The following is a 15,084-nucleotide window of genomic DNA, read 5'->3' on the forward strand; positions in this document are numbered from 1 at the left end:
AAAGTCAACACTTTGACTTATCTAAATAGGAGCATAGATCATCTCTAATAAGATGATACATGAGGTAGCTGAATTCAGTTGAAGACATGTTGCGTCAACTGATTCACCAAGGTGACTCCATCACCATGCTGCACCTATCAATGCGTTGCACCTCATCATCATGTTGCAACTCACTGTGTTGCACCATGCTGCACCTATCATCACTATGTTGCATTTCATCATGCTTCACTAATCATGATTATACCCATCATTGTACTGCATCTCTTCTCCAAATGCATGCTGCAATACCTCATCACCCTGCTGTTGTATGCATTCTCGTTGTTGCCTAATGCCCATCATTACCATGTTGTCCCATTGATGCACCAATGTCCAACAACACTGATCTACACCATGCTACACCATCATTTACTACTGTGTGCACTATGCTGCACTGTACAAAATGTACCCATTGCTGCTCCTATGTGTACTATGTTGCATTGTACATCATGTTCCTGTGTGCACTATGTTGCACTGTACAACATGTACTCATTGTTGCTCCTATGTGCACTATGTTGCACTGTACATCATGTACTCATTGTTGCTCCTATGTGCACTATGTTGCACTGTACATCATGTACTCACAACATTCATCATAAGACTTGGATCTATCATAATCCAAACAGCAGATAGAGCATCCTTATTTAGAACACTGTTAAGGATAGTTGAAGGTGTGGCTTCTTTATCTCAGCGTGCTAGAGCATTTTCCATGGCAGCAAGGGTATTCCTTTCATGACTGCGTATAGGATGAGGGTTTTTCCTTTCATGACAGCAAGGGCATTCCACGTGTAGAGCACTTCTTCTAGGACAGCGTTTAGGTGCCATCTCCATTAGGCAGCGTAGCAACTAAGTTTAGGGCATCTCTTCTCCTTAGACCTGGGGCTAGGATTTCTGCCTTCATTTCCATGGCTGCGTATTTAGGGCATCTCCATAACTGCGGTTAGGGTCACCCTTAGGACAGCGTATTAGATGAGGACTGACTTCCTTGACAATGTAGAGGATTAGGGTTGTCTTCTTCACAATATGACTACGTCTTCCTTGACAACGTATTAGGTTAGGGTTGACTGCGTCCTAGATCTAGGTCATGCATAGAGCTGCTAGGGCATCATCTAGGACTGTGTTTAGAGCATCCTCTAGGACAGCGTTTATCCCTTGGAGATTCTTCTTTCCACTAAAACCCAAAACAAGTGGAGAAGAAGAAATCTCAAGAGATTTGTGTATACAAATGACTTGCAAAGCACTTGTATTTATACCAAAACGTGGAGCACAAGTGGGAGCAGTTTAGTTGCTGGCCGACCTTGACAAGTTGTCCCATAACACAAATAAATTCATATCTCCATGAATACTTATCGAAATCGGATGATCTTTAGATCAATCCTACACCTCTCGATGAGAGGAGTCCAAGAAAAATATCAACTGCCATAAATAAAATGACCCACATGGAGTTTGGCCCTAGTTGCCAATTTTAACACTCCCTCTCAACTAGGGAGAACTCCATCCGTTGATCCATCTGCCAAACTGTACTATCTCTGCCATCAGTGCCCTGCACTGCTCTGCTCTGCTGAACCATGAAGAAGAAGAATTGATCGAGAATGTCTCATACCATTCTCTACTAACCCGAAGTCAGTCCCATATGAAGAGAGTGTGTCATACCACTCTTACTGATCCCAGATCAGTTCCAAAAGAGAGTGAGTTATATCACTCTTACTAACCCGAAGTTAGTTTCATTGATCCCAAATCAATATCAAAAGAGTGTCTCAAACCACTCATACTGACCCGAAGTCAGTTTCATTGATCCCAAATCAGTATCAAGAGAGTGTCTCAAACCACTCATACTGATCCCAGATCAGTTCCAAGAGAGAGTGAGCTATATCACTCTTACTGACCCGAAGTCAGTTCCAATTGATCCCAGATCAATGTCGGTCATCCTAGCATCGGGAGTGCGATAGATACACGATGCGTCCATCAGTACTACTATGGTCCCTATCCTCATTTCCCTGCTCATTGGCCAAATGAGAGGTACTTCCCATGAGTCCCAGACTACATGGGTAGGATGCCTCGACAAGAGAACCACTCATCCTGCCCACAAGTTGCCATGAGGTATCACAAGGGAAGGTTGACCCATTCACCCTATACACAACGCACCACTAGGGGAGGTTGAGTCACCCTATGGTCACTTGTCGCTCCAAGAAGTACCCCAAGCCCCTCGAAGCTCCCAGAGCTCAATGTCCATATCATATAGGACCCTTAAGAGAGAGTCTCTCCACAACTCCTAGTCGTTCTCGGAAAGTCACAAATTTGATCTTTCCCAGGGGCTTCGACAGAATGTCGGTGACCTGCACATCAGTCCCAATGTGATGGAGCCTTCTTGCACATCGATGTACCATATCCTAGATAAAGTGGTACCTGATGTCTATATGCTTGGAGTGATCATAGAATACGAGATTCTTCAACAATCGAATCCCCCTATGGTTGTCACAGAAGATCACGATGGTATCCAGCATGTGTCCAAACAGCTCACTAAAGAGCTTCCACAACCAGGCAGCTTCACACGAGGTCATACTCGTGGCTATGTATCCAGCCTCAGCGGTGCTCAAAGCAACCGTCTTCTGCGTCCTACTCATCTGGGATATCGTAGTGGAACCCAAAGAGAATCAGCGCTCAGAAGTGCTCTTGCGATCCACTACGCTGCCTGCCCAGTCAACATTCGAATAATCATGTAGCTTCACATTTTCGGCAGTGTATCTCAATCCATGAGAGATTGTGCCCCGACGATATCTCAAAAGATTCTTGTCACCAATCCAGTGAGGCTCAACCATATATGAGCTCAACATGCTAACTGCAAAACATATATCCGTACGGGAGTTCACCAAGAACATCAATGCTAGAATGAGTTTATGAAACTCAGAGACATTTCCCAAATCAAGTCCGGCATCCTTACCACATAACTTCTGAAAATTAAGACCCATCGAGGTAGTCATGGGCTTGCAGTTCACCATTCCAAATCTAGAATCCAACTCCCTCTTACTTTGCCAAATGAGAGGGTCTACACCTGTTAGAAAGAGGTTGTCCTCAGAAGGTGCCAGTATGAGAGGTCTATCATCCATAACCTTCAAGCAATGGTTTAGATCAACTTCACTCCTAGTGAATCTCGGCTTCATCATACAGCTATCAATCCTCTCATATTAAGCCCAGGGTGTTTTGCTTCAAGCCATAGAGGGCTTTCTTCCACCTCCATACATGAGATTCCTAATCATGAATCTCAAACCCCTCAGGTTGTTCCAAACCTGTGGACCTGCTACATGAGGGGAATTGTCCCCTTGTAAGATTTTCCTTCAATACATCTTGGACATGTACCTTCATGCTTTTCTTGAATTCAGGCATCCCTGTCACCATCTGACTCACATCAGGTAGGGCCCCATAATAAGCATACCTTCGGTGCTATAGATGAGATGTGTCAACTGTCATGGTCCCCAATGGACTTCCTGCAACTTGATACAAATTGCCAACCCTGAATAAAAAACATCTTTGAAAATTCCATTTTCAAGCACATACCTTTCCATCGATGAATGCCACTTTGAAACCTTTGACTTCCATTGCCGAAATGGACACCAGGTTCTTCTTGTGATCAGGTACATAAAAGAGATTCTTGTAAATGAATCAAGTTATCCTCATTCAATTGAGGGGTAACATTCCCTACACCCTTTCCGGGATAGGTGGCATTGACTCCAAGTATAATCCCACAATTGTTTCCATCTCTACCAAATTAGAGAGAGCAGCCTTCTATCCGATGAAGTGTCTTGATGCACTATAATCAATAAGCCAGATTCCCAAAGAGTCTGGAGTAGAGGACCAATATAAGATAATACTTCTTTATCTTACCAAAAACAACATTTGATTCATCATACCTGGAGTTCCTTTCTTTCTTTGAAAAGTCGGCCATTTCCTTGATGCCCTGCATTACCTGTCATTCCTCCGATCATTGAATATGTACTTGGAATGATTGTTATCATCATCAAGTGATGTGTCCCTATCAATCGGACACTCCTTCATATAATGGCCGACCTTATTGTAAGCAAGGCATCTGCCTTTTCTTCCACCCTTAGATTCGAACTTCCCATTGAAGTGATCTTTAGGTAGGCCATCAGATGCTTTCACTGCGCCATTCTGTTAATATTCTCTGCTTCGACTTCACCCTTGGTGAATTTGAAGAGGGATGAGGAATCCAGTTGAGCCTTCTGTCCTTTTCCAACTGTCTTCGGTGATTGCTCTTTCACTCTTGCTTGGGCTTTGTCTTCACCTCAGCTTCGATACCATGTTGATTTTAGGTACGTTTTATGCTTTGAGCAATTTATTTAAATTTTCACAGTTAGCTCAATATCTTTTCCAGATTAGCAATCACATCAGCATAATAGTAAATTGCAGACAGAACATAAACATAAATCGCAGAAAACAAGCCAAGACAAGAGGACACAAGATGTGGCGCTAGCTAGGGACAAACCCCAATGTGGGGAACCCTTGATCAATTCTTCTTATATGTTCTTCAATAGTTCAGCAAACAGAGAGAGAGAGAGAGTACATATACAACAAAAGTCAACACTTTGACTTATCTAAATAGGAGCATTCATCATCTCTAAGAAGATGATACATGAGGTAGCTGAATTCAGTTGAAGACATGCTGCTTCAACTGATTCTCCAAGGTGACTCCATCACCATGCTGCACCTATCATTGTGTTGCACCTCATCATCATTCTACACCTCACTGTGCTGCACCATGTTGCACCTATCATCGTTATGCTGCATTTCATCATGCTTCACTAATCATGATTGTATCCATCACTGTACTGCATCTCCTCATGCTGCACTATGTTGAGCTCTTCATTGCACTATGCTGCACCCAAATGCATGCTGCAATACCTCATCATCCTGCTGTTGTATGCATTCTCGTTACTGCTATATGCCCATCATTACCATGTTGTCCCATTGTTGCACCAATGTCCAGCAACATTGATCTACACCATCATTACTATTGTGTGCACTATGTTTCACTATACATCATGTACCCATTGTCGCTCCTATGTGCACTATGTTGCATTGTACATCATGTACCTGTGTGCACTATGCTGCACTACACAACATGTACTCATTGCTGCTCCCATGTGCACTATGTTGCACTGTACATCATGTACTCATTGTTGCTCCTATGTGCAATATGTTGCATTGTACATCATGTACTCATTGATGTCTATAATGTTATAGCATTCATCACAAGACTTGGATCTATAATAATCCAAACAGCAGATAGAGCATCCTTATTTAGAACAGCGTTAAGGATAGCTGAAGTTGTGGCTTCTTTATCTCAGCGTGTGAGAGCATTCTTTCCATGATAGCAAGGATATTCCTTTCATGACTGTGTATAGGATGAGGGCTTTTCCTTTCATGACAGCAAGGGCATTCCATGTGTAGAGCACTTCTTCTAAGACAGCATTTAGGTGCCATCTCCATTAGGCAGCGTAGCAACTAAGTTTAGGGCATCTCTTCTCCTTAGACCTGTGGCTAGGGTTTCTACCTTCATTTCCATGGTTGCGTATTTAGGGCATCTCCATAACTACAGTTAGGGTCACCCTTAGGACAGTGTATTAGATGAGGGTTGTCTTCCTTGATAGTGTAGAGGATTAGGGTTGTCTTCTTCACAATATGATTGCGTCTTCCTTGACAGTGTATTGGGTTAGGGCTGACTGCGTCCTAGATCTAGGTCATGCGTAGAGCTGCTAAGGCATCATCTAGGACTGCGTTTAGAGCATCCTCTAGGACAGCATTTATCCCTTAGAGATTCTTCTTTCCACTAAAACCCAAAACAAGTGGAGAAGAAGAAATCTCAAAAGAGTTGTGTATACAAATGACTTGCAAAGCACTTGAAATTATACCAAAACGTGGAGCACAAGTGGGGGCAATTTAGTTGTTGGCTGACCTTGACGAATTGTCCCATAACACAAATAAATTCATATCTCCATGAATACTTATTGAAATCGGATGATCTTTAGATCAATCTTACACCTCTCGATGAGAGGTGTCCAAGAAAAATATCAGCTACCATAAATAAAATGACCCACATGGAGTTTGGCCCTAGTTGCCAATTTTAACATTGTACCTCTACCCTTCCCAGTTAAAGCTTATGACCTGCTCTTGATGGTTGGCAGAGTAAGTGCCTAGGGTTCATAGCCATTGGATACCTAAGACCACATCTACTCCTCCTAATGGTACAGTGTAGAACGAGGATTCTAAATTAAAGTCTTGCATCTGCAATTTGACCTTATGGCATTTCCCTACCTTTTCAATCTTCTTACCCTCGGCTACCATCACCTTCATGTTGGGCAAGGGGAATGTGAAAATGTTGAGTATCTTTGCCATGGTTGCATCTAAAAAATTGTGGGTGCTACCAGAGTCAATGAGAACCACTACGTTGTTCTTCTTATCCGATAGTGACACTTGCGGAATACTTCTGTCATCTAATTCTAGAGAGAATTCTGGGGTATCTTCTATTCCTTCTGTGTCTGATTCATCACTGCTTGAATCATTAGTTGCTTCACAGTGATATAGGTTCTTTGACTCTTTTCCTTTAGCACACCTATGTTTAGGGTCCCACTTCTCGCCACAACATTTGCACTTGCCTTCTTTTATCCTTTGCATTTCCACATTAGATTTTTCGCCTTCACGAAGATGTGGTGGAACATATCTTGTATTATCTGTATCCACAGACTGGGGAATTCTTCGTCTCGAATATACTTTTTCCGGTTTTGACCACAGTATTTTTTCAAATTTCCTTTCAGTAGCTTTTGCTTTTTGTCTTGCTACTTCTATCGACGTAATGTCATGAACCTCAAGTTCTACTTGTAGATGAGTTTTAAGTCCGGAGATGTATGATTGAATTAGACGAGATTTTGATAACCCAGGTACTCGTGTTGCTAAGGTTTCCCATTCTCGAGTGTATTCATCCACATCTCCTTTTTGCCGCAATCCGATGAGTGTCGAAAAGAATTGTTTTTCCTTGACACCTTGGAATCTTTTAAAGAACACATCCTTAAATTTTCTCCAACTGATAGCAAGTGTCGTCTTCTTCCACCATATATACCAATTATATGCTTCACCTTCCATTTTCATGGAAGCATGCCTAATTCTTTTTGTCATCATTGTCAATATCGTAAATCTCGAAATATTCTTTTGCTTTATTCGGCCACGCAACGCTGCATTTTTCGTTACCGTTAAAGTTGGGTAGCTCGATCTTTGCTTTTCGTTGATATGTCGCTAACGGTGGAGCGAAAAGAGGGTATTCATTGGTGAATGAATTCCAGAGCTGCTTATTTGAAAAGGTGGCATTACTATTTTCTTGACGGTGCGTGGATGATTTTTTTGGAGACAGTTTTTTCCTGAGACTGTTGAATTTGTTGAATCTGACGAATTGTGTTGTTTGTTGTTAATTACCTCCATCATCCTGGAATAGTTGTTCGGGTGTAATCTTCATCCTTTCACACATAACAGTCAGCATTGTCATTGTTTGACTATGATTCATTTCGGCTTTGATATGGTTCTGCCCAAGTTGTTGTTCTTATCCAATTTGTCGTATCTTGAAGCTTCTTGATGTCATCGAAATGTCTGGTAACCTTACTCTCGAGATCGACTAATTTTTTGTTGAAATCATCAGAGTGGATAGTAATACTATTCTCAAGATCAATCAATTTTTTGTTGAAATCGGTCATTGTCATCGACGACATTGAACGGGTTTGTGGGGGTGTATATTTGTGTGCCAGCGTAACCTTTTTTAATCTGAACTATTTTTTTATTTTTTATTTTTTAAATAATATATATATATATATATATATGTTTTTAATTATATAATCAAATCAATTAAATTAATTAACTTATATAAATTAATTAATTAATTAACTGTAATTATATAATAAAACTGTATAATATATATTTTCAATGTAATTAATGTTTAATTCACTATAAGCTTCGTGCCTTTTTTTTAAACAAAGAAACCTGTGGTTTAAAAAGCATGACTTTTGGGAGCCGTGATTCAGGTTGCAATTTAGGCAGAGTGACCGGACATCAGCATTCACAGACAGTGAGGGAGGTGGAAATCAGGGCCGAAGAAGGGTACGACGGCGGAATCCAGGGCAGAGAGGGGCAGTGGAAAGGAATGGTAGGCAACTATCTGGCGGAGCAATGCGGCCCATGTGGAACAATGGCTCGAACAGTGAAAGCAGAAGACAATGGATAGGGTGCAAGAAATGTTGAACGCAAGCAGAGGATCGACCGCTTTGATACCAGATGGCACAGTTTAACTCAGCTAATTAGCGAATTCATATTTATTATTATTAAAAGCAGATAGATGATTACAATTTGTGGGAGGCCCCTGGCTTTATACTGCCTTGGGTGCCTCTTGGTGAATGGGCGTGATCTTTAATCATGCCTATGCCTAATAACTATTAATTAATTAATTTTTTATATAACATACTTCCTGTACCTATAACTACAGTGACATTTTCCTTTTTTGCGTGCACTTGCAGTTTTTGTGTCTGGGGTTGTGCTATTCCTAATATGGCGGCAAGAGATATCTTGGGCATGGCTTTGTCATCTTATTAAAGCTCTGCCTTTACTAGCTGCATGCAGTTTCTGGTTGTCATGGAATACAATGGTATTTGAAGGCAAAGCAATTCTTCCATATCAGTTGGCTGTCCAGTGTTTGTCTACTCTTCAAGGCTTCAGCCAAGAAAAGCGAGATAAACCAGTCAGAGAAATAAGGGAGGAACAGATTAATAAATGAAGTGCTTGGGCATGTATCAATGGTGCAAGCAAAGGAAACCCACCTGTAGGCGAAGCTAAAGGTTCACACTCTCTTCATCATGGGCATGTGCTTGAGTTCAAAACTGGTCTGGGGAGAGGCACCAAAAATTTGGCTGAGTTTATGGGATTTAAATTGTTGATTATGCTTGCTGCTGAGAAAGATGTTCATAATATTCAAGTTTTTGGTGACTTTCTTGATGTTATCAACTGGATGAATGGGTCTTATGAGCTGAACAATTATGTTTCAAGGCCAATCTTTGATGATTATACTCAATTGAATGTCAAGTTCTTCGTGCATATATATCGGGAAAAGAATATGGAGGCAGATGCATCATCCAAAGCTGGACCCAGGGGTATGGCACATCCGCGAGAACTTGATGATGATGCTGTTTCTGAATTTTTTTCATGGTACTATTTATTAGAACTCTGCTTGGGTCTGTATTCTTTTTGTACTGGAGGAACGTGGAACATTTGATTTCATATGTAATATGAACTGTAGCTCAAGGGTATTCTGGCCTTATGACAGTGGAACTGTTATGGTTTTATTTTGAGATGCATTGGAGGGAATAAGTATATGGATTCATATCCAAATTCATTGAAATTATTTTAACTGAAATGTGTCTTCTTTGTGACATACATGCTAAATGTGATCTTGTTTTATATAAAGAAAATAATTATTTTCTGAGGAAAAAAAATGTAGAAAAAGGCATACCTCAATTTCCCCAGTCAACCTTTTATACTGTCCAGAAAGGAAACCAAGTTCTTTTGCACCAACGCCAATATCTCCATCAAGAGAATCCTGTATAAAGATTATTTAGGAGGCTGGAAAAAAACGAGAGATACACACATCTTCCATTGATTATACTCGATTCAATGTCAAGTCCTGATGAATACATTTGGCACCATTCCAATTATTAAGAACACAAAAAATTGTTAACTTATGGTATTGTGTACTTCAAAATATGATATAGTTGTCCTCGAGGATCATACAAAGAAGGGCACAGCAATATATGTGCAACTTATTTGAATTTGCATTTTCCCAACCCTTCTCATGACAGAGTCTTAATATTTTCCAAAATGAACTAATCAATAAAAACAACAGGGAAGAAGTAAGAAGAGATTGGGACTGGAAAGGAGATAGAAGACAGATTGTTTGGAAAAGATATATCTACAAAGAGAAGGTAAGAAGAGGAAAGAGAACAATATAATGACAATTCAATGGCAGCTTAGCAAGAGTGCCACTCAAACCAGATACATCAACAATTTATTGGAAACTCAATTTCAAGCCACAATATGCAGCCTCCAACAGTGAAGCAACTAAACTGTAGCTTGTTGACTTTAAACGTTAAAATACACAAAAGGTATTTGTAATAATAATTTATTAATATATATAAAATGTACGAGATGAGAAATGTTACACTAAGGACCCGCATATATACCTAGGCAGGTATCCTTTCATGACTGGGCATGTCTTTTAGACATGCCTTTTCACTTAACTTAATGACTATTTAACATAATCAATATTTGATTATTTATTATTTTCATTAATTATATTCATTTTAATTTATGTAATTTATATTTGTAACATTGCCTTCATCTTCGAAAAGCTATGTCCACAAAGCTTATTCGCTAATAATTCCTTCCTTGCCCATGTCTTTCCGGTATGTGTAATTCATTGGTACTATTGTCTTGGAATCAAGGTTTTTCGATTTCTCCTTCTGATTTATTTATTTTTTTTAAATAATATTATTATGATGATTTTTTTTATAAATAAATTATATAATTAGATTAATGAAATTATATAAATTAATTAATTAATTTAATTAAATTAATAATATTATTATTATTAATATTATTATTAGTATTAATTAATTAAATTATATAATTAGATTAATTAAATTATATAAATCAATTTAATTAATTTTTATATTTTGTAACTATATAAAATATATATAGTTAATAACTTAATGGACCGTAATGACTCGACGGGCCAGAGTCGAACTGTTTGACTTATCTGCCATTTGACCATACACCACGCCGTTTCAATATGTCTAGGAATTAACATACAGGGAGCGGATCGAAGTGGATCACGACCTTCAGTGTAGACTTGGCAACATGGATTTGGCAGCAGCAACCAAGCAACGGGTTGAGGAGAGAGTACACAGATGGGAATTGGCGGTGGATGCAGCGTGGACTGCAGACTTGGCAACGTGGATTCAGAGGTGTCACGGCGAAGTAAAACCGTTGGACAGCGAATACGACAGTGCAGCGTTTCACTGATAACCCTTGCTCGTTTGACGGCACTGTGTAACCAGAGGTGGTGCTCACACATCTCGTAAAGACACTTGAGAGGATTTGCAGAATCGTTGGGCAGTGTCTTTTTATAATCCTTGGGCAGGGTCTTTTTATAATCATTAGGCAGGGTCTCTTCAAGGGTCATTTTTGCAAAAGCTACCCGACTTTTCTGACCACCTGACAAGGTATACATGGGTTGAAGTGAAAGGTTCCCTGTGATACCAAACAACCCTAAATGTGCCCTTAGCTTTTGTTCTAAGACACCAAGGAAGCACCGCATCATATAAAACAGAGGATTAGATGACAAATCAAGCCCATCAACATGGTGTTGAGTCTTGACTAAAGACAGTCATGCGAACCTTTGCTGATCAGAAAACTATACCAAAGCTTGGTTGTAACTCCCCTAAAATTAACTTTAGCAAAGTTGACTTGCCAATGCCATTTGAAGCAACCATCACAAGACGACTGTCAAGATCTATACCAGAATTCAAGTTCTTGAATAATAGAGATCCCCATGGGTATCCAAATGACGCATCACTGAAACTAATAATTGAAGCACTTGCCCTATCCTCAGGAGTGGGAAACTCAAATTTATAGTTTGGATTGTTGACAACAGCATCCATATGACCAGTGTGATCCAAAGCCTTGATTCTTGACTGAACAAGTGAAGCTCTTTTTGCATTATAACGGAACTTATCAATGAAAGCCTGCATATGAGCCTTTGTGCGTTCATTTGACTCAAAAGCTTTTTGTTGATTGCGCAGTTGTTCGTCTCGAGTTCTCTCAAACGTATCATAGTCACCCTTGTAACTTATTAGATTTTGCCCATGTAAACGTAAAATATCTGTAACCACAACAATAAATGTTATTGGCCATTTCAAAAGATATGATTCCATCCATAGAACTGCATGAAGATCAAGGTGATTAGTGGATTCATCAAGTAAAAGCAAGTCGGGTTCTATAAAAAGAGCACGTGCAAGAGCAATCCTCATACGCCACCCTCCAGAAAAGGCCTTTGTTGGTTTTTGTTGCATATCTAGAGTGAAACTAAGTCCTTCAAGAATAGACGTTGCGCGAGACTCCGCAGAATAAGCATCAATATATTCAAACCTTTTATATATTTGTTGAAGCCTCTCAGACATATCCTTATCCTCAGTGGCTCTATTGAGCTTCAAATCACCTGTTCCAGTAGCAACATCCTTGTCAACATCTCTCTGTTGTGCCACCAATCTAGCTTCTTCCTCCAAGAGTTGAGTTCTCTCCACGTCAGAGTTTAGAACACACAGGAGTGTAGTACTATCATCACCAACTACCTCTTGCTCTATGTGTAAAACTTGGCAGTTCTTGTGGATGTCGTCAATTGCATGCAGGGCCATATGACGTAGTAGTGTTGTTTTCCCTGTACCATTCCTTCCAATCGAACCATAGTGGCTACCATATGACGAAGTAATTGAACCATCCTTAATGAGTTCTCGACCTCTAACATAAATGTTGAAATTCGTCATGTGAATGTCCTTCACAGTCGATCCTTCATCCCCATTTCCATGATCACTTTCTTCTTTAGGTTCTTCTGCAACATTTTCCTCTTCATCATCATCAATGTCTTCTTCAACATCTTCCTCATTGTTATGATATTGTTCATCTTCTTGCTTCTCAAGATAGTCCTCACCCACCTCATCTTCATCCTTATTATCATCACTTTGATCAAAATCTTCTTCTTCTGCTTCACCTTGTTTCGTTTCTTCATTGTCACTATCATCTTCCTTATTATCGGTTTCCTTTAGACGTGCGTTAACTTCTGCATATGATTTTTACCATTGCTGAAGATTTTCTTGAACTTTACTAAACTGCTCTATGAATTCAGGATGTAAACATAATGGCATATTCTGGGGTGAACAATGTTCAAAGACTTGCATGGTTATATTGTGCGGCAAATAACTTTCAAAGACTCGCATGGCTCTGATACCACTAAAGCAACTAAATTGTAGCTTGGTGACTTTAAATGTTAATATCCACAAAAGGTATTTGTAATAATAATTTACTAATATATATAATTACAAGATGAGAAATGTTACACTGAGGACCCGCATATATACCTAGGCAAGTGTCCTTTCATGATTGGGCATGTCGTTTAAACATGCCTTTTCACTTAACTTAATGACTATTTAACATAATCAATATTTGATTATTTATTATTTACATTATTTATATTCATTTTAATTTATGTAATTTATATTTGTAACAAATAGTAGATCAAATAAGTTGAAATTCATCGGACTGAGCGCTCTGCAACCTGCGAGATCTGCTTTCCGCGTGATCTGAGCCTGCGAGCGCGCCCGCACTTCGCGCATTCTGAGCCTGCGAGGGAGTCCGCGGAGGGTTCTTCTTGGAACCTGCGAGGGAGTCCGCGGAGAGATCTGTTTTGTGTCTGCGAAGGACCGCCGAGGGATCTACTGCCGGCCGCGGCCGCCCTGGCTAGGTCAGTTGGCTTGTCATGGAGGAGCCTACTCCCTCTCCTCCTTCTTCTTCCGCAGCAGAGGCCTTCAAATCCTTGCTGGCCTCCTTGCCTAAGAAGAAATGCATGGAAGCAGCAAAGTTTGTGAAAAAGCTTGAAGATATACCTGAGATCGCCCTCCCGCCAGAAGGACCAATCCAAGTAGCACTTTCTTTGGCAGATCGGGCTCTGGTTGGTCAGTTTACAGGACTTTGGCCTTCCCCGAAGTCGACAGAGAACTGGGTAGCCAGGAATTGGGCACCTCTGATACAAAATAAGGTAACCTCTTACTTCCTCGGGAGAGGATACTTTTTGTTTGAATTCTCTGCAAAAGAAGACAAAGATCTCATTTTCAGGAATGGCCCCTACTTCATGGGCCCCCAAGGGCTGTATTTAAACAAATGGACGCCAGACTTTGATCCGGCGGTGGATGTGCCTACAGCGGTCCCGGTGTGGGTGAGACTCCCCAACCTCCCAGTTCATTGCTGGAACTGGGATTCTTTGAAGCACATCGGAAATACCCTTGGAAAATTTATAGACAAGGCCAACAGTAAGGACCAGTACGATTGTGCCAGAATCTGTGTGGAGGTAGATCTGGAGGTCGGACTACCGGAAGCCATCAAAATAGTTGTTGGTCCCTGGACTCATATACAGAAACTGGATTATGAGCAGCTGCCATTCAAATGCCGGAAGTGCCATGTCTACGGGCATTTTGCCAGAGACTGCCCGTCCAAAGGGGTGGAAGACAAAGGGAAGGAAGATGGATGGAATCAGGCAAAGCGATCCAAAGCCTCTCACAGGAAGAATGCAAACGGAAGTGCCAAAACTCCTCAAGAGGGTCCTGCTCAGAAACCAGCCAGGGAAAGCCAAGGGAATAAATTCGAAATCCTCGGATCTGAAATCATGAACACGCAGGAGACAGAAGTTCCAAAGGAGGCCTCTCCCTCTAAAGCCTCCCCCTCCATCAAAAGTATTCCAGAGAGATCCAAAGAGAAGGCTTCAGAAGAAGAGGAGGAAACCCAAGAGTCCGAGGAATCAGAGGAAGAAGGGGAAATCGGGGAATCCTAGTCCTCTCCTAGAAGATCTACAAGAGGACGCAAATCTGCAAAGGAAAAGAGAGAACAAGAAACCTATAAGGACAAGCTCCAGGGCAACCAACCAATGCTAGAGAAGCTTCTAGCAAAAACCCCGAAGATGACTAGGATTCAAACCCAGGGCTCTAAGGGAGCCCCCCAAGGCAAAAATAAATGATGAAGATAGTCTCCTGGAATTGTAGGGGAATGGGTACCACAGCCAAGGAAGAAGCAATGCATAGCCTAATAAGATTGGAATCCCCAGATATTCTCCTCATCCAGGAGACCAAATTGGAGGACACAGCTTTCCTCCAAGCAAGCAAAAAATTTTGGAATAAA

At 40.7% G+C, this 15,084-nt stretch overlaps 1 protein-coding gene and 1 pseudogene across 2 annotated transcripts in view; both read right to left on the reverse strand.

Moving 5' to 3' along the window:
* LOC149167897 (uncharacterized) overlaps nt 1-15,084 on the reverse strand; it is a 402,638-nt gene that overhangs the window by 278,888 nt on the left and 108,666 nt on the right. For both annotated transcript variants that reach the window (XM_089433237.1, XM_089433236.1), the window contains exon 6: nt 9,596-9,682. In XM_089433237.1, the coding sequence (XP_089289363.1) occupies nt 9,596-9,682 (87 nt within the window). The remainder of the gene's footprint in view (nt 1-9,595; nt 9,683-15,084) is intronic.
* Nucleotides 10,808-13,529, reverse strand: LOC149167899 (ABC transporter F family member 3 pseudogene; annotated as a pseudogene).

The sequence above is a fragment of the Pinus tabuliformis genome, chromosome 5_1, assembly GCF_031772625.1.
Source record: "Pinus tabuliformis cultivar Carrire ecotype Pingquan chromosome 5_1, CPIR1, whole genome shotgun sequence".
Taxonomy (NCBI): Eukaryota; Viridiplantae; Streptophyta; class Pinopsida; order Pinales; family Pinaceae; genus Pinus; species Pinus tabuliformis.